The sequence below is a fragment of the Salmo salar genome, chromosome 05 (assembly GCF_965601325.2).
Source record: "Salmo salar chromosome 05, fSalSal1, whole genome shotgun sequence".
In the NCBI taxonomy this organism is placed as follows: domain Eukaryota; kingdom Metazoa; phylum Chordata; class Actinopteri; order Salmoniformes; family Salmonidae; genus Salmo; species Salmo salar.
In genome coordinates, this window is record NC_138295.1 from 53,413,224 (window position 1) to 53,440,214 (window position 26,991).

Genomic DNA, 26,991 nt, shown 5'->3' on the forward strand with positions numbered 1-26,991 from the left:
CGTCCCAAGGATTCCGGATAGCACTGACCGTGTTCGCTATGTAACGTTATTTAGCTAACCAATAGACCAATATCTAACTGGCGTAAACTATATAGAAAGCGAGATATGTGTGGCGAATTTAATAATCTGTGTGGCGAACTAACGTCAACTGGAATATGAGATCATCAGCTGATGTTGACACTGAGTGTTTCTGATATAACTGTAGCATCCCCCTCGCTCTCTTGGCTCTTAAATTCAGTTTAGACTCTCTCACACCCCTCCATTAAACCACTCAAGCCCTCGTTATGTAATTTCGAGTTGCGTGTTCTTGCCAGCACAGTTGATCTGTGTCTGCCCAGAAATACTCACTGAAATTCCTGATGTTCCTCTGTTGCTGTGGCTCTACTTTGTAGTCTCTTGAGCAATTGCTGTGTTATTATATAACAAAGGGGAGGGAAGGGCTTGTGTTTAGTTCCTTCCTATACTTTTCTCTCACTGTTCTGCACATCACATTGCTCTAGGGCTAGAACATTTGTCCACTCAAGGAGCAGCTTCAGCAGGACACAACGTTTTGAAACGTCCAGATATAAATATGCTATGTAGAACAAACATGCATCTCCAACATGTAGAACAAGGAGTCATGTTGACTCTATTTATGGCATTTCTATCTGCAACTGAATGTGGCCCAGAACTTCACACAGATGTTCATATTATCACTCTCTTTTCTTGACAGGTGACGTGAGTGGAATGACCACCTCACAGAGATACCTGGAGTCTAAGATGACAGGTAAAGCTTCCCAGTCTAAACAGTTTGTGCCTATATTATGACATTTTGGTGTTTGGCAGGTTTTTTCCCGGCTGTTCGTGCACACCACATTTTTTTCTTGAGGCAAGTTCAAGTTTGGTAGCAAGAGTCTACTCCCCTTCGTTGGTGATTGGTCAACAGTACTACTCCAAGTAGGAGTGTTTGTCATTCAACCAGAGTCTACTAGTTTTCATGCAAAAAAATTCACTTGAGAAATACTGCACCCCACAAAAAAAATGCATAACTAAGATGTCCTCGGCAAAAACGTCAAAATGAATGACAGTTTTCTTGATTTATCTTAGATTAATAAAGACTATTTTGAGGAAGGGTTTCTGGCAATGTTGCTACGGTGGCTCAAGTGGGACAAACAACAATATTGCCTTCTCGTTTTTATTTTATTTTTAAGCAGAGGTCTTTAGGGAGTATGAGAACACACTGTCGCTTCGCCTAACCAAGTTCTGCTTGGAGCAAACAGAACCTATGTAGCTGTGCGGGTGCCTTTAGCCTCATCAAAATGAAGAGGGGGGGGGGGAGGAAAACACTGTTAGTGTCACCTTGTGGATGTTGGTTGTGCTTTTCGCACATCATGTATGCGTTCCAGCTGGGTTTCCTGACATGGAGTGGCAGACGCCAGCTGTGTCTGAGAAGTTCCAGAGCCGCTTTGGCCGCCGGCCTGGGACAGCGGACAGTGGGGACACGGGGCTAGGCGCCACCCCATCTGACAGCACAGAAGGTGAGAACGTAGTCCCCCCCCCCCCCCCCCCCTGCTCTGACTTCCTGTCGTGTACTACCACAACACCCATGCTTATTATGCAACATGTCGTATAGCTCAGTTCTGAAACACACCCCCCCACACAGCCGTACAAACTGTACTCTATGTTCACGGCGGTGAGTAATGTTAGTTACACTGCTGATGGCTGACTAGCTCACGTGTTAAATGTGTTATAAAAGTTTGCTTTTTGTTCAGATCAGCCTCGGTGAATATCAATTTGAAATGCCTTAGTTCCAGAGATGCCAGACATTCAGAGAGTTGGAAAACAATTATCAGGTGTATGAGGTGATTATCATGTTTATTGGCCTAATCGCAATGCTGTCGTCAGGTAAGCCCAAAATCTCAAGGTATGTGTGACTCTCCAGACTTTCATTTAAGTCATTCAGCAGACGCTCTTACCCAGAGTGACTTACAGGAACAATTTGGCTGGGGGATTCGAACCAGTGGCCTTTAGGTTACTGGTCCAACAGTCTTAACCGCTAGGGTACCTGCCGCCCTACCTACCATATCAACTTCAGAGCAGTCGATGTGAATGAAAAGGAGAAATCCACAGCAGCTTGCTGTTTTCTCTCTGCGACTGTTAAGTTTGGAACAAGGGGTCGGAGGTCAGCATCCTCTATGTTGTTGCGTATAGCCTATTTATAGGCAGGGTGATGTGCTCATGATCCTTGGATGCTCAGGAGATTTACAGGGGTAGATTACATTCCTTTGCCAGGTGGCTCTGCCAACCTAATTGGGGGTTAGGGGGGTGGAATGCTAGGACTGGATGGCTAAATGGAAACTCTGAACCCTTACCCCCCCCCCCCCCCCCCCCCCCCCTTCTTCTTTGCTGAGTGATGCATGTAATGCTTACAGATTAGCTGCACCCGATGGGGTTTAAATTGGAACATAATTTGGGAAGTACTAGGACTGGAGGTGTATGTACTGTCCGTATGCCCAAGTGAAGGTGAGACTGGAGTGCTTTATTGGTATGTCTGTGTGTTTGCCTGTGGTAAGCCTATTTGTGAGTCTATAGTTTTTTTTCTTCTAATAATTGGGCGTGAGTCCATTAAACTATTGTAATAACGCCATGCCATCTGCATTCACAATTGAACACTGAAAGGAGAATTGCATTTAACGAGACGCTTCTATTTGGGCTGTCAAGCAAGCTAGTGCCGCTGATACACCCATGCTGTAACTGATAATAGTGCTTAGCAACATAAGTCTTGACCCCTTCAACTCCATTCTAAACCGTCAAAGGAAATGGTCAGTGTGGACATAGTGTAGTGTCAGAGAGTTCAGAGGTCAGTCTGACAGGTCATCCTTCTGTATTGTATTTCTATTTGTGATACATTTATGTTTTGGTCACAGTTATTCCGGTACTGCTGGAGTAGCATATATTTGCTGAATTAGGTTTTGAGTGAGCTTATAAACCATTAACTGCGGGAGAATTATCTCTCAACTTCAATTCCACGTAGGCCTAGTTTGTTCTCCCTCAAAGCGTCAGAGCTGTTTGGACTTGTCCTAGCCAGACAGACTCATAAATCAGTCGAGCCTCGAGGGCACCTGCACATTTTAATTTGAAGAATGTTTTCACCGGAAGAGCCTCTGTCTTTGCCAGTTCCTTCCCGTTGTGTGCTAACTAATTTATTTTCCAATGCCTTTTCTAAGCACGGCTCTGTCCAAAATGAGGCGTGTCATTTTGGGGGGAGGTTTTTAGCCTCCCTCTCATTTGTTTTTAGTCTCGCTTTTTGGGGTGTACGCATGTGACTTGCACGGGGCGGTGGGAGAGGGCTAGGTGCTTAAATAAGCAGCCGGCACAGATCACTCCGTAACCTGAGAGTGGGGCTATAAATAGCCCTAACCTTTCCTGCCTGTGTCTGTTTGTGTGTGGTTGCTCCGAGCTCTGTACAGGGCAACCTGGCTTGGTTATTCTCTAGGACAATACTCCCTGCTGTACAAGGCCTTCCTGCCCGCGACACCACACTGCTGTCAGCCTAGAACCTTCGAGCCTCCAGAAGAAAAAAAATGCATTGGAAGGAATTCGGCAACAGTATTAAACATCTTGCTGCTGCAGCTCACCCCTTCCGCTGGGCTGTTAAAAAATGTCACGTCTAATAACACGTTTATCCCAGTGTCGGACTGAGTGCCAGGTGAGCAGTACTCTGTCGGTTTCTCTTTTAAATAGCTGTAATGAAGTAGGGCTTGTGTCTGGGGTCTGCTGTCACACAGGCCTAGTTGTTGTTGTTTTTTACTAGTTTCCAGTGCTTTAAACGCAGAGTTTTCTTCATTTGGAAACTGATGTGTCTAACGGTTTCCATTTCAAAATATAGCTTTCTAGCCATTATGACGGAGTCAAAATGAGGTGCTTCTTTGGTGTGTAGTCTAATGATCTGAGGTTAGGCTATTTGCCTGTCTGTTCTTGCATGTGGTAAGGAGGTTGGTGAATGAATGGTCTTTTCTGTCGGCAATGAATAAAAGCAAACATGACTGTCTTGTTAAGATTTATTTGAATTACACTGCCCTTTTTTAAAATGCATTGGAATGGACCAGGGACATTCCCTAAGACGCATGTTCTAGTCGCTAAGGTCTACTTACCAGGTCAGTCAGTACTAGTGGTGTCACCTGGGCCACCCACTGACCCCAGTCACGGTGATATGAAGCATACTACACACCATCTGAAAATAGTGTAGCTGGTGTTGGGTACGTACACCATACCAACTCTCTGTAAAGGAATCTTAAGCCAGAGATTGTTTGGAGAAAGGAATAGTTGTACTCTGTTTTCAAGGCCATTCACTGAATTCCATGCCGCCTGAGTGGCAGTTTTTGTTCACCACTTCCCAGTGAAAGCAAAGTACCTTTTATTGTTACTAAATGAATGCTGCTTCAAATTCGTACCCAACTCTAACAGTTCCTTTCTCTTCCCCTCCCAGATTTCTGCAGTTCCAGCAGCAGCCCCTCGTTCCAGCCCATCCGCAGTCAGATTCCCATCCCCACTGCCCATGTCATGCCTTCCACGGCCGGACCACCGGCCTCCAATCCCCGGCCCTGTTCCCAAGAAGATTCCCAGGCTTCTGCCGAGGCACACCGGCCCTCCTCGGGCTCCCGAACCTCCGGTGGAACCTCCAACTCGAAGTCGTCCTCCCTCTCCAAATCAGCCTCTTCACCCAACCTGGACATGGCACAAGGCGGCGCGGGGCGAGCCGACCCCACCGGGCCAAAGCCGGACTGCCTGAACCGCTACCGCAGCCTGGTGAACGGACTAGACCACTCTCTGTTCCCCTCGGGGGACCACTCTTGCATGGATGAGGGCCAGAGGTTCGACATGCCCACCATGGAGCCCACAATGAACCAATCTGCTCTGCTGGCGGGCTACTGCCCCGACTTCCGACTCAGGCTCCAGATGACCAGCCTGGGGGAGACTCCCGAGGGCAACAGGGAGGCCTACAGGGGTGCCATGGAGCACTCGTACAAGGCTCTCCCTGAGATGAGGCCAGGGGTCCCCGGAGCTCCAGACCCCTACAGCCAGAGGAGCAGCCAGCCAGGTGGAACTGGGGCTGGGTCAGCAGATGTGTACCCCAGCTCTCTGTATCTACAGACCCAGGCTCTGCTGAGGGAGGCCAAGGCCTATGAACCCATGCTGCAGGAGAGATGCAGCGAGCTGCCCAGCTGGCAACAGCAGCACAAGCAGCAGCTGGAGAGTCTCCGCATGCAAGTGGAGCAGATGCAGGTGAGCTGAGCATTTGGACCAAAGAACAGCTAGCGTTGACTGACCCCATTTCACTCTGGAGTACACATGTAGTTCTCAACATTAGACCTGCTCAAAATGCCAATGTTAGGACAACGGAAAACATTTTAATTGAGGAAAGTGGTTGAATGTTGCCAAATTTAGAGAAGATGACCTCCTTGGTGAAGGAGGCTGTTCGGTGTTCTTTATAGTTGAGTCGGTAATGTCCAATACGTCGTGTGTTTGCGCAGATGATGACTGCTGGAGTGGGCCAGCACCCAGCTCTCTACTCCACCCCCTCCATGCCACCAGAGGCCAGGAAGTGGGACGAGGTGCTCAAAGCCAACGAGAGCATTCTGAAGGAGCTCGCCATAGAGAGGTACACACCTATTACCTCAGGTTGAAAAGGTAACCGAACTCACTCCGGCCCTGCTTGAACAAAAGAACCAGGTGCACGACTTCGCGGTAAACCCAAGAAAGTATTCCTTACCCCAGGACACTTCAACTGGTGACTATCCAGGAATATAAGGGAAAAAGTGCCTGCATAGATCTGTTTTTTTGGGGTGGGGGGGGCAAACTGGCTTAGGTTCTGGCGTAGCACGCCTTCAGAGCCATGGTTAGGCTAAAAAATAAGCCCTGATCCATGAAGACGCTCCTTTAAAGTGTCCTGGGGTAAGGGATATCTAATGCCCTACCCAGAAAAGCAAAATATTTTCTCTATTATTACAGCGGGCTGTATCAGGGGAAGTGTGTGTGTGTGTGGTATCTGACCATGTCACTGGGGTTCACTCTGGGCTGTGTTGTTGTTGTAGACAGAAGCAGCAGATGTCTCAGCTGGAGCTGCGGGAGAGCGAGCTGCAGGTCCACGGAGGCCTGCTCGGCCGCGGCGCTCCGTACGGCGACGCGTGTCTGCTCCGTCTGCAGGTGAGCTGAACACACTCGCACATCCTTTCGCATTTTTCATCTCTCTTATCCAGAGTCACACACAGACTTCAGGAGCTGATGCTGCACGACCACGGATGACCTCAAAAGTCTTCCCTGTGTGTCTTCCAGGAGGCTCAGAGGGAGAATGCCTTCCTACGGGCCCAGTTTGCAGAGCGCGGTGACTGCGCCGCCCAGGAGGAGGCAGAGCGCCGCCTCGGTGCCGTGGAGGCGGAGACGCGGCGTCTGAACGGTGCGCTGAGGGAGACCAGCGAGAGGCACGCCGAGGAGATGAAGAAGCAGGAGGAGAGGGTGAGAAGCTGAGCGTCGGGCCACAACATCCCACCGCTACATTGATGGTCCCATTGCTAATTATATAAACTGATTCCCTTTTCGAATTACACAACGTGACAGTTATTTAATGTGACTTAATAACTGGGTGGGTGTGTGTGGTGTTGCAGTCGGGAATGTTTCTATTTATAAAAAAGTGACCGTTATTCCGTACTTGACGTTGTGTGTGTGTGTGTGTGTGTGTGTGTGTGTGTGTGTGTGTGTGTGTGTGTGTGTGTGTGTGTAGATTCGCAGCCGGGACAAGCACATCAACAGCCTGAAGAAGAAGTGCCAGAAGGAGGCAGAGCAGAACCGAGAGAAGCAGCAGCGCATCGAGACTCTGGAGCGCTACCTCGCTGACCTGCCCACTATGGAGGACTACCAGGGCCAGCGCAAACAGGTCAAAACCAGCACAGACCGCATTACACACACATACCTTAGTCTCACTCAATACAACTACGTCCTACCTCGTCAACGTCCCAGGTCGTCTTTTTATTGCCGACTGGCGATGGCGTTCACTGTCTCAGGAATCACATTAATACGATGTATAAATCTTCTGATATTCGCAGCGTGTGTTGTGTGCGTTTTTAGCTGTCGGAGGTGGAGCAGCGGGCGTTCCAGCTGCAGGGCCGGGTCAGAGAGCTGGAGGTGTGTCTGGAGGAGGCTCGCTCACACATCCGGGAGAAGGACACCCAGCTGGAGGAGCAGAGACGCAGGGAGAGGGAGCTGCTCACCACTGTCACCAGGTACACACACACACACACACATTCTGACATGATCGCATACCAGGTGTACACACACACTCATTTTAACATGCATGCATACTCGTATAACCTACTTTGTTTGTATAATGACCTGTTTTGGTAATTAGTTGTGTGTGTCAGTTTACAAGAGCGGGTGCAGGAGGGCCTGGAGGACGGGGCAAGGTTACCCTCCCTGGATGTGGAGAAACTCCGAGGGGAGAACAGCAGCCTGAGAGAGGAACAGCAGACACTTAAAAAGGCCAGTCTTCATCTTGTTCCTTCTTTCTTGGCCTACTTCAGCTTTTGCATTTGACATTTCACCGGTACCTTACATTCTGAAATGTTGCGCTGCTTTTTGTGGCTGTCGTCTAGTGCTGGTTCTAAAACGTTCCGTTCTTCTCTCTTTCTCCAGGTCATAGAGAAGCAGCTGAGGATGATGACGAAACTGGGCACCCAGATCGTAGTACGTGATACGAATGGAATCTGTTTACACCTTGGATGATATCTCTATTAGTAACCTAATATGGTCTTACTAGCCATGCCTAACCCATATCCAACCTCTTGTGTGTGTGTAGACCCTGGAGGAGCAGGTGTCTCAGGAGGAGAGCAGCTCCCATGCTCTGAGAGAGAAGGTTTGTTCTAAAGAGCAGGGTTTGCTCCAGCTCCACACAGCCATGAAGGAGGTGAGACGCTAGGACAGGATTACACCGCTACTGGAAATAATGCTCTGTTCCATGTTCTGAGTGGAATTGTCTTGAGAACCTCCAGAACTCATGTTCTGTCCTAATGCATAAAATGATGAACTGGACAACAGGTTCAGTATTTATTTATTCATTATCCATGCACATAAGTATTGAAATTGAACCTTTTGGAGTGCTGTAACTGTCCATTTTTTTTATTTTACACGCTGTATCTATGACGATTCTCCAGCACCCAACTATTTTAGGTGTAGGAAGAACTTTGAGTTGAATATGTCGCCTATTTCTGTAATTCCTAACGGTGTGTTTTCTGCATCTTCCCAGCTGTCGGCCCAGAACCAGGAACTAACGGAGCAGAACCTGACCCTCCATGAGCGTCTGGAGGACTCGGAGAAGGTGAACCTGGACCGGACGTCGTCCTCGCTGCGGCCGGCCGGGGCCCGCCTCACCCAGCGTCTTCACGGGGAGATGGCCTCATGCCTCTGCGACCTGCGCTCCCTCTGCAACGTCCTGACCCAGCGGTCACAGGGCCGAGACCCTAACCTCTCGCTGCTGCTTGGCGTTTCCTGTGAGTGATGACCACCGCGCCGCTATAGGGTTTAGTATCATTTAAAGAAGAAAAAAAGGCTGCTGCTATTTTTCACTTAATCCTGAAACGCTTCTAATCAGTTGTAGCTTGAGCGATGGTAAAAGTCGAAGATGAATGTTTGATCAATTTAAGTGTTGCAGCCACAGAATACTTCCAGCTATATACATGTGTAACATGGTTCGTTTTTCAAGTGTTGTAATACGTTGTCGTCATACTTCCAGGTCCAGTCACCTAATCCTGAAAATGTTTGGTTATTTAAGGGGGGGTAATGTGTGTGTGTGTGTGTGTGTGTGTATATATATATATATATATATATATATATATATACACACACAATTATATTAGTGTTTTTTAGGATGAATTTACCTCTGCCAGATGCCTTATGTTTTTGTGCTGAAAACCATTTGCGCTACATTTTTGGCCAATTTTGAAGACCGTTCTAAAACGAACAGGCTACATTCTGAGAAAAGAAAGTCACTTTCATAGTGTGGAGTAACTGTTTCTTCTTCTCCCCAGCTCCCCCGCCCATGGCAGAGCAGGTGGAGGACTGGCTGAGTCCTGAGGTCCTCCAGAGGAAGTTGACTGAAGCCCAGCAGCTGCGTCGTGATGTGGAGGAGCTCCGCACCACCATCTCAGACCGCTATGCCCAGGACATGGGAGAGAACTGCATTACCCAGTAGCCCCAGCTGCTAGCCTCTAAAACAGACTGAACAATCAGGCTAATGGGGTAAGGCTTCCATATTGGCCTTGCTTCTTCTACTCTCTTCATTGAGTATGAACTGGAATCTCATGTTGGCCCTTTGGGGAAGGAATCCTTGATCAGATCATGCATTTCAGTCAAAGGGCTTACGGTGGAAGAACTGTTTTCAAACCAGTGTGTTTTTTGATTGTATAAATGTTTTACTGATGTGTTTTTGTCTTTGTGTTGTCAAAGATGCCCTCCGCTCTTTTTATGACGCACACAGATGGGGTGGTTATCTTTTTCAATAAATAACACTTTTTTATTATTTACATCTTCCCTCTGGGGAAATAATGTTGGATGTGGTTGACAATCAACTGAAATATTTTATTCTGTTTTTGAGTGATTCAACAGGGAATGTTACTAACCCACCATTATTTAAAATGGTACATTTGCAGCATTGAAGTCTGGCGTGTGGGTGGCGTTTAACAGTGGTAGGGCTAATACTGAAAATACATTCTGTCAGCATTATAACTGAGATATTGTTCAGAGACATCTGTCCCGTCTGTACAATTGCACAGTTAAATTTTTTCATGTTTGCAGATATCCCTCAGGTAGTGGGCTTGCTTTGATCAAAAATGTAAATGTTCTGGGCTTTTGCTGTCGTCACCAGTTAAATTTGCTAGTGGCTTTCTTTCTCAAAACGTTACTTATTTTAGTGTTTCAGCTAACAGAGCAACTCAATACATTCCTTAAACATTGCTTTGTGGGTTGTCCTCTAAGAAGAAGTTATCTCCATCACAGCTAGTTATGGGGATAACGGTCTGTGACAATGAGGACTGAAGCCATTTTACACACTCCTTAACAGTATTTGTGGTACTGGTTTGTTGGTAACGGTCTGTTCAGTCTTACAGAGCAACATACTGTAATCTAACAGGTTAGTCCTTGTGCCTACTTTGTCCTTATACACTGTGTTCACTTTGGTGCCCATATCTGTACTATGTAAATGTCTATGCCATCCGTGTGGATAGTATTATTTTATTTCCATCTAATAGCGAGAAATGTTTTGGTTTCAAATGAATAACTTAACTAATGGATGTCAGTATTTTGCCATGAAAAAGAATAATAAATGTGCCACATGACTAAACAATTACTTTCATCGAGTTTGTTTCAGTGTTCGAAGAGCAAAAAAAACAGTGGTTTAATTTATTGATGGAACGTCACGTCAAATGTTTTCCTTCAGTTGACGATCATCATGACACTAAGTTGGGACAGACATTTGGATGTCTAACATTGTCTAGATGAGACTAATGTGAGTTCTCATTTGAGCTTTAACAAAGTTGGACAAACTTGCCTTATGTCAAATATTTTGCAAAAATGTAAATGTTTATATTAAATATATTTTTATCCTTAATTGTATTTACACATTTTAGAAATAAAGTTTGTTTTCAATAAGTTGGCTTGGTGATCCCTACATGATGAATTGTAATTTACTTTGAAATCCTTACATTTTAAAGGTAGAGTCAGCGATATGACATGGATGCATAGTGGGCCAATTTTCCGCAACAACTAAGATCATTGGCGCGCCAGGCTAAATGTCTCTGCTGTTTTGGTCCCTAAGAGTGTGAAGCGAACCCATGCCCATGTACAAATACTGTGTGTGTGAGAGCGAAGTCTTGCATCTTGCTCATGCAATGTTATTTTGCTAAATCTACTTTTTTTTTTTTTTAAGCAGTCATGGTTCAAGGTGAATTATCTACATCAATAATTATGCAAGTGTTCCTATGGAATTTAGGATTTTCCCATGTCATGATCCTGGAAAAGATAGTTATTTAAGTGTTGGCACCCCCTAGTGTCACATCCCTATCAGATCTGAATATACGTGTTTATGAAAGTAAATGCAGTATTTTATAACCATGAGGAGAGTGACAAGGCGATTTGTTGTTCCGTCATTGAGGGGGGCCTGGCCTAGTCCTAAGCAGCAGAGCAGCATTGGGAGTGAGCCCACAGGAGAGGAGTGTCTGAGAGTCCTCACTGTACCGCCGCTGTGGGAACGCACTGATGATGTCATATGCTGTGGCATCTGTACATCTGAAATTGTGAGGGGGGGAGAGAGAGTTGATAGTGATGGCATAGCACAGGACTGGGCTTTCATAACATGTCAAACAGACTGGGATGTGACTTTGTTCTGCTATGCAGATTTTTCGTCACTGATCATTTGGACAAATCGTGATTCACATTTAGAGGAGTGGATACTTTGCTAGCCTTGTCATTTTCAAGCACGTCATCCCCGAGAATTTAATCAAGCATCTGATGCAATTATGCCAGATATATATTTTAAATGTAAGGGGTGGATCAGCTTTAATATTGCAAATAGATTGATAAAAGTCAATGTAATTGTCTGCATTTCCCCATATTTAAAAAAATAAATAATACAGTGCCAGTCAAAAGTTTGAACACACCTACTCAAGGGTTTTTCTCAATATTTTTACTTTGTAGAATAATAGTGAAGTCATCTAAACTATGAAATAACACATCTGGAATCAACAAGTGTTAAACAAATCAATATATTTTACATTCTTCAAAGTACCCTTTGCTTTGACAGATTTGCACACACTTGGCATTCTCTCAACCAGCTTCACCTGGAATACTTTTCCAATAGTCTTGAAGGAGTTCCCACATATGCTGAGCACTTGTTGGCTGCTTATCCTTCACTCTGCGGTCCAACTCATCCCAAACCATGTCAATTTGGTTGAGGTCGGGTGATTGTGGAGCCCAGGTCATCTGATGTGTCACTCTCCTTCTTTGGTCAAATATCCCTTATACAGCCTGGAGGTGTGTTGGGTCATTGTCCTGTTGAAAAACAAGTCCTAAAAGTGCGAACCAGATGGGATGGCGTATCGCTGCAGAATGCTGTGGTAGCCATGCTGGTTAAGTGTGCCTTGAATTCTAAATAAATCACAGACAATGTCACCAGCAAAGCACCCCCCACACCATCACATATGCTTCATGGTGGGAACCACACAGGCAGAGATACGTTCACCTACTCTGTGTCTCACAAAGACACGACAGTTGAACCAAAAACCTCAAATTTGGACTCAGCAGACCAAAGGACAGATTTCCACCGGTCTAATGTCCATTGCTCGTGTTTCTTGACCCAAGTAAATCTCCTCTTATTGGTGTTGTCCTAGTAGTGGTTTCTTTGCTGCAATATGACCATGAAGGCCTGATCCTCTGAACAGTTGATGCTGAGATGTCTCTCTTTACTTGAACTCTGAAGCATTTATTTGGGCTGCAATTTCTGAGGCTGGTAACACTAACTTATCCTCTGCAGCAGAGGTAACGCTGGGTCTTCCTTTCCTGTGGTGGTCCTCATGAGAGCCAGTTTCATCATAGTGCTTGATGTTTTTTGCGACTGCACTTGAAGAAACGTTAAAAGTTCGTAATTTTCCGTATTGACTGACCTTCATGTCTTCAAGTAAAGATGGACTGCCATTTCTCTTTGCGTATTTTAGCTGTTCTTGCCATAATATGGACTTTTACCAAATAGGGCTATCTTATGTATACAGCCCACCTTGTCACAATACAACTGATTTGGCTCAAATGTATTAAGAAGGAAAGAAATTCCACAAGTTAACTTTCAACAAGGCACACCTGTTAATTTAAATGCATTCCAGGTGACTACCTCATGGTTTAGAGAATGCCAAGAGTGTGCAAATCTGTCATCAAGGCAAAGTGTAGCTACTTTGAAGAACCTAAAATATATTTTTATTTGTTTAACACTTTTTTTTGGTTACTACATGATTCCATATGTTTATTTAATAGTTTTGATGTCTTCATGATTATTCTACAATGTAGAAAATAGTAAAAATAAAGAAAAACCCTTGAATAAGTAGGTGTCAACTTTTGACTGGTACTGTATATATATATATAGTATATATATATATATATATATACACTACCGTTTCAAATTTGGGGTCACTTAGAAATGTCCTTGTTTTTTAAAAAGAAAATCTATTTTTTTTTGTCCATTACAATAACATCAAATTGATCAGAAATAAAATGTAGACATTGTTAATGTTGTAAATTACTTTTGTAGCTGGAAACTGCTTTTTTTAAATGGAATATCTACATAGGCGTACAGAGGCCCGTTATCAGCATCCATCACTCCTGTGTTCCAATGGCACGTTGTGTTAGCTAATCCAAGTTTATTTTAAAAGGAAAATTGATCATTAGAAAATCCTTTCGCAATTATGTTAGCACAGCTGAAAACTGTTGTTCTGATTTAAAGAAGCAATAACACTGGTCTTCTTTTAGACTAGTTGAGTATCTGGAGAATTGGCATTTGTGGGTTCGATTACAGATTCAAAATGGCCAGAAACAAATAACTTTCTTCTGAAACTCGTCAGTCTATTCTTGTTCTGAATACTTATTTACGTAAGTATTCAGACCCTTTGCTATGAGACTCGAAATTGAGCTCAGGTGCATCCTGTTTCCATTGATCACCCTTGATGTTTCTACAACTTGATTGGAGTCCACCTGTGGTAAATTCATTTGGTTGGACATGGTTTGGAAAGGCACACACCTGTCTATATAAGGTCCTACAGTTGACAAGTGCATGTCAGGGCAAAAACCAAGCCATGAGGTCTAAGGAATTGTCCGTTGAGCTCCGAGACAGGATTGTGTCGAGGCACAGATCTGGGGAAGGGTACCAAAACATTTCTGCAGCATTGAAAGTCCCCAAGAACACAGAGGCCTCAGTCATTCTTAAATGGAACAAGTTTGGAACCACCAAGACTCTTCCTAGAGCTGGCCGCCCAGCCAAACTGAGCAATCGGGGAGAAGGGCCTTGGTCAGGGAGGTGACTAAGAACCCGATAAAACTCTGGAGCTCTGTCAGACTGACCAGAGTAGAATTCCTCTGTGGAAATTGGAGAACCTTCCAGAAAGAAAACCATCTCTGCAGCACTCCACCAATCAGGCCTTTTATGGTAGAGTGGCCAGACTGAAGCCACTCCCCAGTAAGAGGCACATCACAGCCCACTTGGAGTTTGCAAAAGGCACCTAAAGACTCTCAGACCATGAGAAACAAGATTCTCTGGTCTGATGAAACCAAGATTCAACTCTTCAGCCTGAATGCCAAGCGTCACTTCGAGGAAACCTGGCACCATCCCTACGGTGAAGCATGGTGGTGGCAGCATTATGCTGTGGGGATGTTTTTCAACGGCAGGGACTGGGAGACTAGTCAGGATCGAGGCTAAGATGAATGGGGCAAAGTACAGAGATATCCTTGATGAAAACCTGCTCCAGAGGGCTCAGGACCTCAGACTGGGGCGAAGGTTCACCTTCCAACAGGACAACGATCCTAAGCCCACAGCCAAAACAACGCAGGAGTGGCTTCGGGATAAGTCTCTGAATGTCCTTGAGTGGTCCAGCCAGAGCCCAGACTTGAACACGATCGAACATCTCTTGAGACCTGAAAAAAGCTGTGCCGCAACGGTCCCCCATTCAACCTGACAGAGCTTGAGAGGATCTGCAGAGAAGAATGGGAAAAACTCCCCAAATACAGATGTGCCAAGCTTGTAGCATCATACCGAAGAAGACTCAAGGCTGTAATCGCTGCCAAAGATGCTTCAACAAAGTACTAAGGGTCTGAATACTTATGTAAATGTGATAATCTAGTTTTATCTATTTTTTAAATTAGATTTTTTTTTTTTTATGTATCCTGTTTTTGCTTTTTCATTATGGGGTATTGTGTACAGATTGAGTGAAAACAAAAGCAAAAAAAAATAAGGCTTTCTGAATGCACTGTACATACTATATACATTTCATAGACACAGTATATTTTACCTAAGTTATTGTTTGTTTTTAGTACCATCCTTCAGCTCCCCTCAACCCCTCTCGTTGAGAGAATGCCAAGAGTGTGCAAAGTTGTCATCAAGGCAAAGGGTGGCTACTTGGAAGAATCTACTATATAAAAAATATTTTGATTTGTTTAACACTGTTTTTGGTTACTACATGATTCCATGTGTTATTTCATAGTTTTGATGTCTTCATTGTACTATTTTCTACATTGTAGAATAATAAAAATAAAGAAAAACCCTTGAATGACGTTCTAAAACTTTGGACCAGTAGTGTAGACAGGTGTGTGCCTTTCCCAATCATGTCCATTCAAGTTGTAGAAACATCTCAAAGGGTGATCAATGGAAACAGGATGCACCTCAGCTCAATTTCGAGTCTTATAGCAAAAGGTCTGAATACTTGCGTAAATAACGGTTTGTTTATTATTTTTAATACATTTGCAAAAACCTATTTTCGCTTTGTCATTATGGTGTGTAGATTGCAGAGGATTTTTTGTATTTATTATTCCATGTGGAAAAAGTCAAGGGGTCTGAATACTTTCCAAAGGCACTGCATATAACATTCTACCGTTGCAAGAATTTTGTATAATTTAAATTAAAGGACTTGTAAGTTTTGAATCTGGTGTTATTTTGTGTATCAGTTCATAAACCATGTGCAATGGAATCGGTTCATCGGAAATCTCTTCCCAACTATTTTGCAATCTGTATGGCACAGCTGTCAATCTCTGAGTCCTTGAATGAAACTGGTATACTTTATTTATTTATCACAATTTTCTTTAACCTATTTTGGTCTTTAACCTATTGTGAACTTTAATGCAGGGTCAACAGACAAGTTCCTTACTTTCTCCCCCTTCCATTTGCCTCTTCCATTTTTGCGGAATGCAAGATTTTAGTTCTGGGTGTCCGAGATTAACATGACCCAAAAGTCACTGACTGAGATGAAGTACTGTGAATGTGACGGACTTCCTGGGCAAAATACTCAGCACAGCATTTTGTGGTAATGGCTCCCAACCCACCTGTGCTTGTCCAGATACTGGCGCAGGTGACCTATGGTCTCTGAGAAACGCATTTTTATGATGTAGGTGTGCTCGCCATCCTCTGACTTCACCCTCAGTGTGGTGACATCACGGGCCGAGTTGGGGGGATCAGTCTCGTGCAACTCCAACCTGAGTTGGAGTAGAGAGAACAGGTTCATAACCCACATTTAGCAAATGTGTGTCCCTCTTCCAGGGTCTCCTCTGTCACAAGGTCCCACAAGGCCCCCTAGTGGTGGAAGTGAAAGTATTGTGAATAGTTCTAGACACGTGCATACCTCTCTTTCATGGCCTGTAGCTCTGGTGTGTCTATGAGGGTCACAGCATGGCTGTTTGAAGCATCAGAAGAGCCCTAAACACAAGACACAGGCATTTACTAGCATATAGTATACGCGTGTTCATCATCTACAGGTATATGTAGAAACATGTAACAGATCTCAGTCTCACCTGCAGACTGGCTTTCACGGAGTCCCTGATGTCAATCACTCTACCAGCCTTCACCACCACCTTGGGCAGCCTGTTCAGGAATTGGTCCATTGTCAGTTTTCTGCCTGTGGGTAAGTCAATGTTCAAGTCAGAGCAAAAGAGGCTTGGGGTGAATCTCAAGTGATATACATATAGTTGAACCAACTTCAAGTATGAAATTCAATTATTTCATTGATTCCTTGCGTCCTCTCCTCGCCTCCTCAAAGAAGATCCAAGATTTCTCCCCGTCTCATGCATGTTCAGGAGGAGGAGAGGACTCGAGGAATCCCCAAAAATACAATTGAGATTCGACCCCTGCAGTTGGTTCAACTGGAGTGTAAAGTGTAGCATGTGTTTTGGGGAACAAATTGAAGCGATACAGAGGGGACCGACCGGGTATCTGGGAGACGGTACAGTAGGCGTGTTCTAAGCTGTCTGTTGATTTCTCCCCCTCTGTACATCCAACCACAGCCTGCCCCTTCCCAGGGAACTCCGCCCACGGTCGCCTCTCGTGGAACTCCTCCTCTCGCCTGTCGTGAACCTGTGTACACCAAAAGAGGACATCCCACTACTCACCACAAAACAAACAGGAAATACATTGTCCATGTAGTCAGTTTTCCTACCGTAAGCACATTTTGAAATTCACGCATGCACACAAAGCACACACACACACCTGAAAGGGCACCCCGTCTGCAAACCTGTCCTGTAGCTCAGAAGGGAAGTATCCGTCCATCAGGTCTTGCATGCACTGCTGCAAAGTCATGAGCGGTAGGATGTCAGACACATTGGACTGAGATACGAACTGAGCTTTCTGTACTTATTCTGTCTGCTACAATCTGAGAGAGAGTCAACATATGGAAACATTGAAATCAAAGAATCTTCAGTGAAAATGTATCTAAAGTCATGACTGGTTCAAATACCTAGTCTGTTTCAGTACCTGGTCTAGGTGTGTTGTACACTCTCGTAATAACCTTAACAGTAGCTGATTTGGTTCTGGGTGCTGAGATTATGTACTGACTAGCCAGTCGGAGTGTAGCGAGTATTCCCTATATAGTCTCTGTCTGTACCTGTGTGCTGGCTTCCTGGTAAGAGCGGAAGGGCCCATTGAACATGAAGATGCCATTGCTGTAGAGCCGTAGTGGAATGAGGTGCTGCTGGGCCAGCTGTGCCCCTCTGGACGTGACCCTGACGTAGGACTCTCCCTCCCCAGCCAAGATGTTCAACTGCTGGATGTTCTGGAGCACCAGGTCAAAGTTTATCTGGAAGTTCCTCCTGGCCACAGAGGTCTCTGCAAAACACAGGCCACCATAATAAGTGAATGCATAATTAAAGATTTTCTGTTTGAAAATCATCCAGGCATCACATGAGCAGGGGCGGAAATCCCTGGGGGGACACGACCCCCCCCATCCTGGGAAAAATATGATTTGTCCCCCCCAATATATCACTGAAACATAACTATGTAATTTAAATAATATTAATAATATGCAATGAAAGCAATTGTGCTGATTATAGACACTTAATAGCGCATTTTTAAGTTTCAAAAGATTGCGACCCCCCCACCCTTTGCCTCACAATGGTTTGATCCACTGCCAGTTCCTTAGTTGGCAAGGTAACAGAGGGGTCGTGTCTACTGTCTGAAAGGCACTCAATGAACGTAACTGACGTGAGGTTAATCCAGTCAATCGCGCGCACACACTAGCTGAATATGCAGAGCTAGCGCGCAAATATAAACTATTAAGCTAGCTAGTACCTATTCCATTTATGTGGCCTCGTCAAAGATGGAATCTTTGCTATCGTCAATTTATTCCAAGATCAGCATGCAGATGATGTAAATTAGTGCTTCAAAGTCCCTGTGATAAGGTTAACGATAAACTGAAGTCCAAACTGAACAGAACTACACTCTCTTCTACCATTGTCTTAAATATATTTAATGGTCTCGGTACAAAAGCTAAATTGTCGCAAGGGAACTTTTATTTATTTATTTTATTTCACCTTTATTTAACCCGGGTAGCAAAGATTATAGAAAACACCACTGAAACGGAATTGGTGCTCGCTAGCTTTGCAAATTCAGCTATTGTTGGAAGCCAGCCAATATGAAACAAACTATTAAAATTACAAAAGGTTGCAGCATATGTTGTGTAAATGGTGAACTCATACAGCTGTCAACACGTGTCATTTTAATCCGTTTCACATTTGCTAGCTACCTTTTAGATCGAAGCCCAAATAGAATGATAAAAGATAAGATGATAGAAGCCCATCTCCTACTGTAAATAACCTACACACTGTGTGTGTGTGTAGCCAGCCAGCCAGGTAGAAAAATGGCAAAAAAATAAAAGATGGACATCAGAGTATTTTTCAGTACACCAAAACGCAAAGTAAGAACCCTAGGAGCCTAATATCTCAAAGACTAGTTGATAAAATGTTCATAAGAAAGAAATGAAATTCTAATGGAAATTTCACAATGATGTCATTAGGCAGAGCAGGCAACAGATGGCACACAGACAGCAAAGTTGAGGACAGATATGCAGGGACAGACTGGCAGAGAAAGGGAGTCTCAGGTAAGTTTGTTGAGTCTTTGTTTGGCAACATTATGAAAGGTTCTCAATTTTTTTGACTTGTAAAATAGGAACATAATTGGAAAATGCCATGGATACCCCCACTCTCAACTTAAACTGGTGACTGAACTAAGATTTGTTAAAGGCAATGGTATTGCTGTTGTGATCAGTTGTGTAGTTTTGGGTACCGGTAGTTAGGAGTACGGCAAACACCTTATTTCTTTGGTTCCTCAATATACATTTACCATATTACAATGTAGGCTATGTGTTACGGCACTACTTTTGGTGTCCCCCTCAGGAATTGCTCTTGAGAAAATTTCATGTAATTGTCCCATCCAAAGTTGATATCAGATTTTCGCCCCTGCACATGAGCACAGCTCGTGAAACTTTAACTGGTGCATTGAAACAATGGCAGCTCCTTTGTACTGTTGGAAATTACCGTTTGAAGATGTGATTTGATTAGGTTAAACTTGGCTGCCTGTTAAGGAGGGTGTACTGTTACAGCATGTTCAGATAGAAATGTATCATGTAGAAAGAATATGATTGCCTGTCAGATAGAATCTGACGGAATCTTAGCAGCTCTATTAATTATATTTCTATCTGCAACATAAGGCTCAGCACTTAACTCCCTGGTTCCTTTACCTGGTTGCCACACCCCTCTCTCGGAGCTCTGGGTCTGCTCAGCTTCCTCTGCTTCCTGTTGACTGGCTGTGTCGTGCTCCTCTCCGCTCCCCACCCAGATCATGCCGTAGTCGTTCAGAAACCGCTGAGTGGGGAAAAAACCCACTGTGAGTTTAAAGAAAACGTTGCAGTGACATCAGTTAAAGAGGTGAACTAAACTATATAGAACAGACTTGGAGATGACTCAACCACCACAACTCAACTTCTCTGTTATACTGTATGTAGAAAAGTTCAAGTCTAAATTGGACATGCACTGACTTCATAAGATATATTGTAAATCACACAGACACAGGTTAGTGCTTCTGTGGCTTTCAATACAGTGTGGTCCATCTATGTCTGTGCAATGTACCAAACTGATAGCTGAGGACCAAAAAAAACATTGCTCCGTTGTATCACCATGGCGACTATGGTCTTACCTCCATCTCCAATACCTGGCCCTGAAGCTTGTGGCATGTTTTTATGAGCTCATCCTCTCTGCACCTATCACTGTTTTTCTCTAAAAACCACAGAAACAGAATGGTTTTGGTTAACCAAACGTGACTTGTTCCATACTCTTAATAATTCTATAAATACATGAATACTAGGCCTACATGGGGCTGTATTTCTATAAATGCATGCATACTAGGCCTACATGGGGCTGTATTTCTATAAATACATGAATACTAGGCCTACATGGGGATATATTTCTATAAATGCATGCATACTAGGCCTACATGGGGCTGTATTTCTATAAATACATGAATACTAGGCCTACATGGGGCTATATTTCTATAAATACATGAATACTAGGCCTACATGGGGCTATATTTCTATAAATACATGCATACTAGGCCTACATGGGGCTATATTTCTATAAATGCATGCATACTAGGCCTACATGGGGCTGTATTTCTATAAATACATGAATACTAGGCCTACATGGGGCTGTATTTCTATAAATACATGAATACTAGGCCTACATGGGGCTGTATTTCTATGAATACATGAATACTAGGCCTACAGTTTTTTTTCTTCTATAAATACATGCATACTAGGCCTACAGGTATTTTTTCTATAAATACATGAATACTAGGCCTCAATGGGGCTGTATTTCTATAAATACATGCATACTAGGCCTACGTGTGTTGTGACTGGAGCTCTGTGGTTCCAGAACTGTATGATATATACGGTAGGCTGAAATAACTACCTGTTGACTTCTGAAGAAGCTTCATTTTCTCCTCCAGAGCTGTAATTATTTTCTCCTTCAAATAGAAAATCACAAAATTAACATAGATATGTTGTCAAGTCAAGAGCTTGGTCTGTACATATATCAATGTTTGGGCATGTACTTCATGCATAGAATACTAGCCGGATGTGTATAGACCACTACTGTCTTTAGTATATGTTTTCAGTGTTGGGGAAGCTACTCTGTAAATATGGTTTACCAAGCTACCAATTACTTCACACTGGAAGAAGTTGAGCTACAGTAAAGCTGCCCTTAAGAGAAATATAGTTTGTTTAACTGAAGCTACTTTGAAAAAGTAGTTCACTACATCAAAACTGCCTTGTAAAAAAGTATTATATCTAAGTCTGAAAAGTCATATAAATGTACTGGGTTGAAAAATATATACAGTGCATTCGGAAAGTATTTAGACCACATTACTTTTTCCACATTTTGTTACGTTACAGGCTCTAAAATGTATTAAATTGCTTTTTTTCCCTCAATCTACATACAATACCCCATAAAGACAAAGCAAAATTGTAGCACATTTTTAAAAAAACATGTAACTGAAATATCACATTTACATAAGTATTCAGACCCTTTACTCAGTACTTTGTTGAAGCACCTTTGGCAGCGATGACAGCCTTGAGTCTTCTTGCGTATGACGCTACAAGCTTGGCACACCTGTATTTGGAGAGTTTCTCCCATTCTCTGTAGATCCTCTCAAGCTCTGTCAGGTTGGATGGGGAGGGTTGCTGCACAGCTATTTTCAGGTCTCTCCAGAGATGTTCGATTGGGTTCAAGTCCGGGCTCTGGCTGGGCCACTCAAGGACATTCAGAGACTTGTCCTGAAGCCACTCCTGCGATGTCTTGGCTGTGTGCTTAGGGTTGTTGTCCTGTTGGAAGGTGAACCGTTGACCCAGTCTGATGTCCTGAACGCACACAGCATGATGCTGCCACCATCATGCGTTACCGTAGGGATGGTGCCAGGTTTCCTCCATACATGACTCTTGGAATTCACGCCAAATAGTTCAATCTTGGATTCAGCAGACCAGAGAATCTTGTTTCTCATAGTCTGAGAGTCTTTAGGTGCCTTTTGGCAAACTCCAAGCGCCTGTCATGTGCCTTTGACTGAGGAGTGGCTTCAGTCTGGCCACTCTACCATAAAGGCCTGATTGGTGGAGTGCTGCAGAGATGGTTGTCCTTCTGGAAGGTTCTCCCATCTCCACAGAGGAACTCTGGAGCTTTGTCAGAGTGATCATCGGGTTCTTGGTCACCTCCCTGACCAACACCCTTCTCACCCTGTTGCTCAGTTTGGCCAGGTGGCCAGCTCTAGGATAGTCTTGGTGGTTCCAAACTTCTTCCATTTAAGAATGACGGAGGCCACTGTGTTCTTGGGGACCTTCAATGCTGCAGACATTTTTTGGCAACCTTCCCCAGATCTGTGCCTCGACACAATCCTGTATCGGAGCGCTACGGACAATTCCTTCAACCTCATGGCTTGGTTTTTGCTCTGACATACACTGTCAACTGGGGGACCTTATATAGACAGGTGTGTGCCTTTCCAAATCATGTCCAATCAATTGAATTTACCACAGGTGGACTCCACTCATGCCCTGTACGCTGTATATTCTTTTGGCAAAACATTGAATGGGTTAATTGCAGTAGTTAGCTACACTGTTACAGTGGCGGCAGGTAGCCTAGTGGTTAGAGCGTTGGACTAGTAACCGAAAGGTTGCTAGATCAAATCCCCGAGCTGACAAGGTAAAAATATGTCGTTCTGCCCCTGAACAAGGCACTGTTCCTAGGCCATCATTGGAAATAAGAATTTGTTCTTAACTGACTTGCCAAGTTAAATAAAGGTTAAATACATTTTAAAAATTAGATGGCAAAAAAGTAATTAACTACTGAAAAGACTATGAATATTTGAATTTCGGTAAACAATCACCAAGCTACTGCAAAATGTAGGTAAATTACTATTTCAATGACATAGTGGAACTACTCCCAAACACTGTCTATTTTCAACTCGACAGCACAACTTTGGAAAATATGTTGCTGCTTGAGGTCTCTTATTACCTCATCATACAAACTATAATAAGTATCTTGCCATTCAAAATATGAGAAGTATCTTATACAAACTATAGTATAAGGAGTCTCTTGCCATGCAAACTATAACGAACAAAGGTCCAACACAGAATACTGATGCAACATTCACACATTTGTTGTTTTTGTTTTTGTTTAGAAAACCTGTATTGGCACCATTTAGCTACTGTTCATACATACTGTAGCAGAAATATGTGCAGACTTGTGTGACAGGCATCCTGTATGTGCAACTTCATCAGCATTCGGTGGTTGAGCTTTCCTTTAAAATGCATGCTTTTGATTGGTTGTTTGCGGAGGATCACAGAGGTTGATGTGGTTGAGGTCGATTTCAGATCTAACCAAAACGCTGTCTCGCTGGAGGTGTTCACAGAAGCGCTGTTACCAGTTTTTTTCCATTGATTGCACTGGAAGTCGCTCTGGATAAGTGTGTGCTAAATAACTAAAATATAATGTACAATGTAATTTCTTTGTCTGAATGTGTGTGGTACTTGGCTCACCTTGTGGTCAATGTCCAGGGCTTGGGTCTTCACCTTGGTCTCCAGCAGGGTCAGCCTCTGCATCATAGAGGACATCAGCTCAAAATCACTAGGGGGTGCACCTGTAGGGTTCAGTCAGAGTTCACTAGATCAGGAAGCGTAATACCTGTATAATAAAGGCTACTGTATGATACTCGGCAGACATTTTTCTCCCCCAAAGTGTCTTACGGTACAATGATGCATACATTTTTACTGATTCTGAGAACACTCTGTTTCAATGTTACTGTACATTATCAGAAACCCAAACTGGCTTTTTGGAAACCCACATTTGTGACCACAGTGCTGTATTAGGAGAATGCACACCACATACTAATCTAACAACCATGCATGAGGTCTCCAGTGTTGTCGAAATGTGATGTGACGTTGGTTGCGGTGGTGAATATTTCAACACAGGGCGAGTTGTAAGGACATCAAACAAACATACAACAACTGTTGCTTTTCCTTTGTTTGGCTTTTGATTTGGAAGGACAGGCAATATCAGTGGCTTGAGCCTGAGGCGTAGGGCGATTCAAAGCAGATACATCACTCAGCAGAGTAGCTTCATATTCTAAAGAAGAAAAAAAAGACAAGAACACAACCAGAATGACCCCAGGTTTTTAAAGAGCTATATTCAGAGGTAGTACATGTTTCAAATAATTGGATATCTCATAGTTAGACTATAGCAGGGTTTCCCAACTGATGACCCGCATGGGTGATTTTATTTGACCATTCAAGTTTGATGAGCAAAAAAGAACACAAAAATTGTATTTATTTTGAAATGTTTTATTGTTAGTCGTAAAAGACTGTAAAAACACCAGCAAATCAGCTCCAAGTTATTTTAATTTCGGGAAATCTGTTCCAAAGTGTTCCCATGCACAATAGAGAGATATGTGATCGTATACCAACCTAAGCAAGGTTGAAATTATTATGATTTAGTAAAATATGATATCTTCTTGTGGTCAATTTGCAGTCTACAAATGATTTGTAATTACGTTCTGCCTCCTGGCCATCTGCTCAAGAAAAATATCGTCTTTGAAATACCTTAATCCCATACCTGCAAATGGATTCTCCTTGAAAGGCACTCTTCTCCTATTTGAGAAAAATGAGCCATCATCAGTAATGCAAATGAACACGGAAATCCATCTAATTGCAGTACTTTCTGTCTAGGAAAAGATCCACTTTGTTTTCTCTTGAACATACCCTTGCTGGTTCATGGGCCCAGGAAGAGGAACACGTCGGTTTTTCCTCAACATTGAAAGTGGTGAGCTCATCTCCTTACGTTCATAAAACACTTGGGATGCACAAATAGGATGCACAAATGGCTAGCAGACTAGTGTAGAGGTCATTTTGTGATTCAACAATGAAAGTTAAAAAAAAGACAATATTTATGAGCACCTGGTTGACATTGAAGCACATAGCAGCTAAAAACGCTAAATAAATGTCCTGAAAGTCTACACTTGGTTCAGTTAATAGGCTTAATAAACGAAATTAACTTGTATTCGTCATGCTAGGAATTTATGAATAACTTACAAGTGAATGACTCTAGATTCTGTAGGTTGGAATATTGTGCTTGCTCTTCTTTTACATCTAGAGGATTGTTTGGAGTTCGTTGCCATTGGTAACGTGGATCGTGACATTTCATTGGCTCGTTGCTGGTTCCAGAATTAAATACACCCTCCTTCACAAGGTGAAGAACCAGCCAAAGGGATACGTTGAAATTTAAAGTGATACATTGTTATTCAAAATATGACATTGTAATCATCCATCGACAAACATTGATATAAACGGAATGATGTACCCAAACACTAGTCTACTTTTGTTTCAAAAGTTGTCACACACCTAGCCCTAGATCAGAATACATACCATGCATGCTATACAAAACATAACAATACAACGCAATACAATACATTAAATGGGGCTATTGGCATATATGGAAATAAAATTGAAGAATACAAAAATACCCATTTGTTTCACTAGTGCCAAATATCAAAACAATTATTTGTAGGCCCTATTAAAGTTAATTTACACTGCTCATGACTGTAAAACAGATCTCTGTACTTGTGCCCATGCAGTCATGGTGCACACATCCCTTTCAGACCCATCATCTTCTAGCTGAAATAAACACAGATACGCTTTTGCTGTTCAGAGACTCAACCCTCTTCAACATTAACGAAGCTCTGGTCTGTGCTGTCTTCATCCTGCTGGTGCTGTCTGTGTTCACAGAGGCCAAGGTGAGGCATCCTTCAACCACAGAGGTCAAGGTAAGAACCAAAAGATGAGTATTAGTAAAGTATTAAGTAGAGATTAGCCATATTAATTGTAGAGTTCATCAATGTAGAGGTCAGAAACTGTATACATATCATCAATAGCACTTACTTGTGATGATTCGTTTCCAGGTATGGTGTTAACGTTTAAGCAACAGCCTAAATTGTTGTGAAATGTCTAAAATGGTCCTATTTACTTTGTCTTTCAGATGAATGGAACCAAAATTCCAGATGTGCTAATGTGCTAAATGCTAATGTGTCTATAGGCCTACCTACAATAAGGGTTGTTCTTGAATTGCAGTGGCATTTGGGCGTGACATTTTGGAGAAAAAAATAATTTCATTTTTCACTATTTAAAAAAAAAAATTAAGATGTATTGGGTACATCTTCCCATTCTAAATGAACTAATATGGTAGCTTAATGCCTTTTAATAATGTTTTACTATTATGATAACTTTGTGCCACCAGCAGGAGTAGTTACACCAGTGATGGTAACTCCAATGACAACATGGAGGACACAGATGCTCGAATCTAAGGTCATTAACCCTTTAAAAATTATTTACTAAACTGTTTTTGTTTCATCATTTTGCTAACAGTGTAATTTCCCTACATTTACAATGTGTAACACAAATTACACTATTTAGACACACCAAATGATCAATGGAATCCTCAAATGTATGAGATACTAAAAGGGTGTAATTAACTAATAATTGTATTTAATATAGACCTCTCCAGTGCAACGGTTTGCAACTGGAGGGAATGCAAGGTCCTTGTATATCTTTGTAATGAGTGATTTTCAAGGTGGTTACACCAATGGGATAAAACTTAGGGACACATATTATATTTGTAAATAATAATAGTTATTTTAATAGCCTGTTTTGTTTTTATTGATCTATACAATATGTGTAATACTTTTGTTTACTTTCTAGAATTCAAAAATAATACATAGATTGATAGCTTTAAATCCCCCAAAACATGTCACTACAATTGTACTGGGTCACTACTGAGACAAGCCAATTTGCTTGGCCTAAGTACTTTAAACAATGCATAGACATAACGTTTTGCAGTATAAAGCACTTGCAGTATGTTTTA

General features: G+C 42.9%; 2 protein-coding genes across 7 annotated transcripts in view; one reads left to right on the forward strand and one right to left on the reverse strand.

Moving 5' to 3' along the window:
* Positions 1 to 10,372, forward strand: part of LOC106605081 (centrosomal protein of 85 kDa) — an 11,508-nt gene extending 1,136 nt beyond the window's left edge. For 2 of the 5 annotated variants that reach the window (XM_082975269.1, XM_014200359.3), the window contains exons 2-14: positions 713 to 766; positions 1,386 to 1,517; positions 4,469 to 5,265; positions 5,514 to 5,641; positions 6,075 to 6,186; positions 6,316 to 6,495; positions 6,761 to 6,913; positions 7,105 to 7,259; positions 7,398 to 7,515; positions 7,669 to 7,719; positions 7,832 to 7,939; positions 8,279 to 8,522; positions 9,060 to 10,372. In XM_082975269.1, the coding sequence (XP_082831395.1) occupies positions 727 to 766; positions 1,386 to 1,517; positions 4,469 to 5,265; positions 5,514 to 5,641; positions 6,075 to 6,186; positions 6,316 to 6,495; positions 6,761 to 6,913; positions 7,105 to 7,259; positions 7,398 to 7,515; positions 7,669 to 7,719; positions 7,832 to 7,939; positions 8,279 to 8,522; positions 9,060 to 9,223 (2,382 nt within the window). In that variant the 5' untranslated portion in view covers positions 713 to 726 and the 3' untranslated portion in view covers positions 9,224 to 10,372. The other 3 variants (XM_082975270.1, XM_014200362.3, XM_014200364.3) reach the window with 2 other exon arrangements.
* A 156-nt stretch (positions 10,373 to 10,528) lies between these two features.
* On the reverse strand, positions 10,529 to 25,880 carry ubxn11 (UBX domain protein 11). Of its 2 annotated transcripts, XM_045718346.2 has the most exons (15): positions 25,167 to 25,880; positions 24,837 to 24,927; positions 24,691 to 24,725; positions 24,082 to 24,204; positions 23,619 to 23,719; positions 21,004 to 21,058; positions 20,234 to 20,313; positions 19,779 to 19,902; positions 17,649 to 17,869; positions 17,255 to 17,332; positions 16,975 to 17,122; positions 16,564 to 16,667; positions 16,395 to 16,468; positions 16,099 to 16,248; positions 10,529 to 11,313 (listed from the first exon to the last, which is right to left on the reverse strand). In XM_045718346.2, exons 1-15 carry the CDS (start codon positions 25,276 to 25,278, stop codon positions 11,172 to 11,174), a joined length of 1,638 nt encoding a protein of 545 aa, XP_045574302.2. In that variant the 5' UTR covers positions 25,279 to 25,880; the 3' UTR covers positions 10,529 to 11,171. The 2 variants fall into 2 exon arrangements, with proteins under 2 accessions (XP_045574302.2, XP_045574303.2); XM_045718347.2 differs by having other exon boundaries at positions 24,837 to 25,880.
* Between the last annotated feature and the right edge of the window lie 1,111 nt (positions 25,881 to 26,991).

Bases quoted from the DNA above. Each gene is read 5' to 3' on its own strand.
- ubxn11 (XM_045718346.2), bottom strand. From the start codon at position 25,278: ATGAAATGTCACGATCCACGTTACCAATGGCAACGAACTCCAAACAAT. The intron at 24,205-24,690 runs GTATGGGATTAA...TTTCTTCTTTAG, and splicing joins CAAGGAGAATCCATTTGCAG to AATATGAAGCTACTCTGCTG. The intron at 17,333-17,648 runs GTACAGACAGAG...ATGACTTTGCAG, and splicing joins ACCAGGAAGCCAGCACACAG to CAGTGCATGCAAGACCTGAT.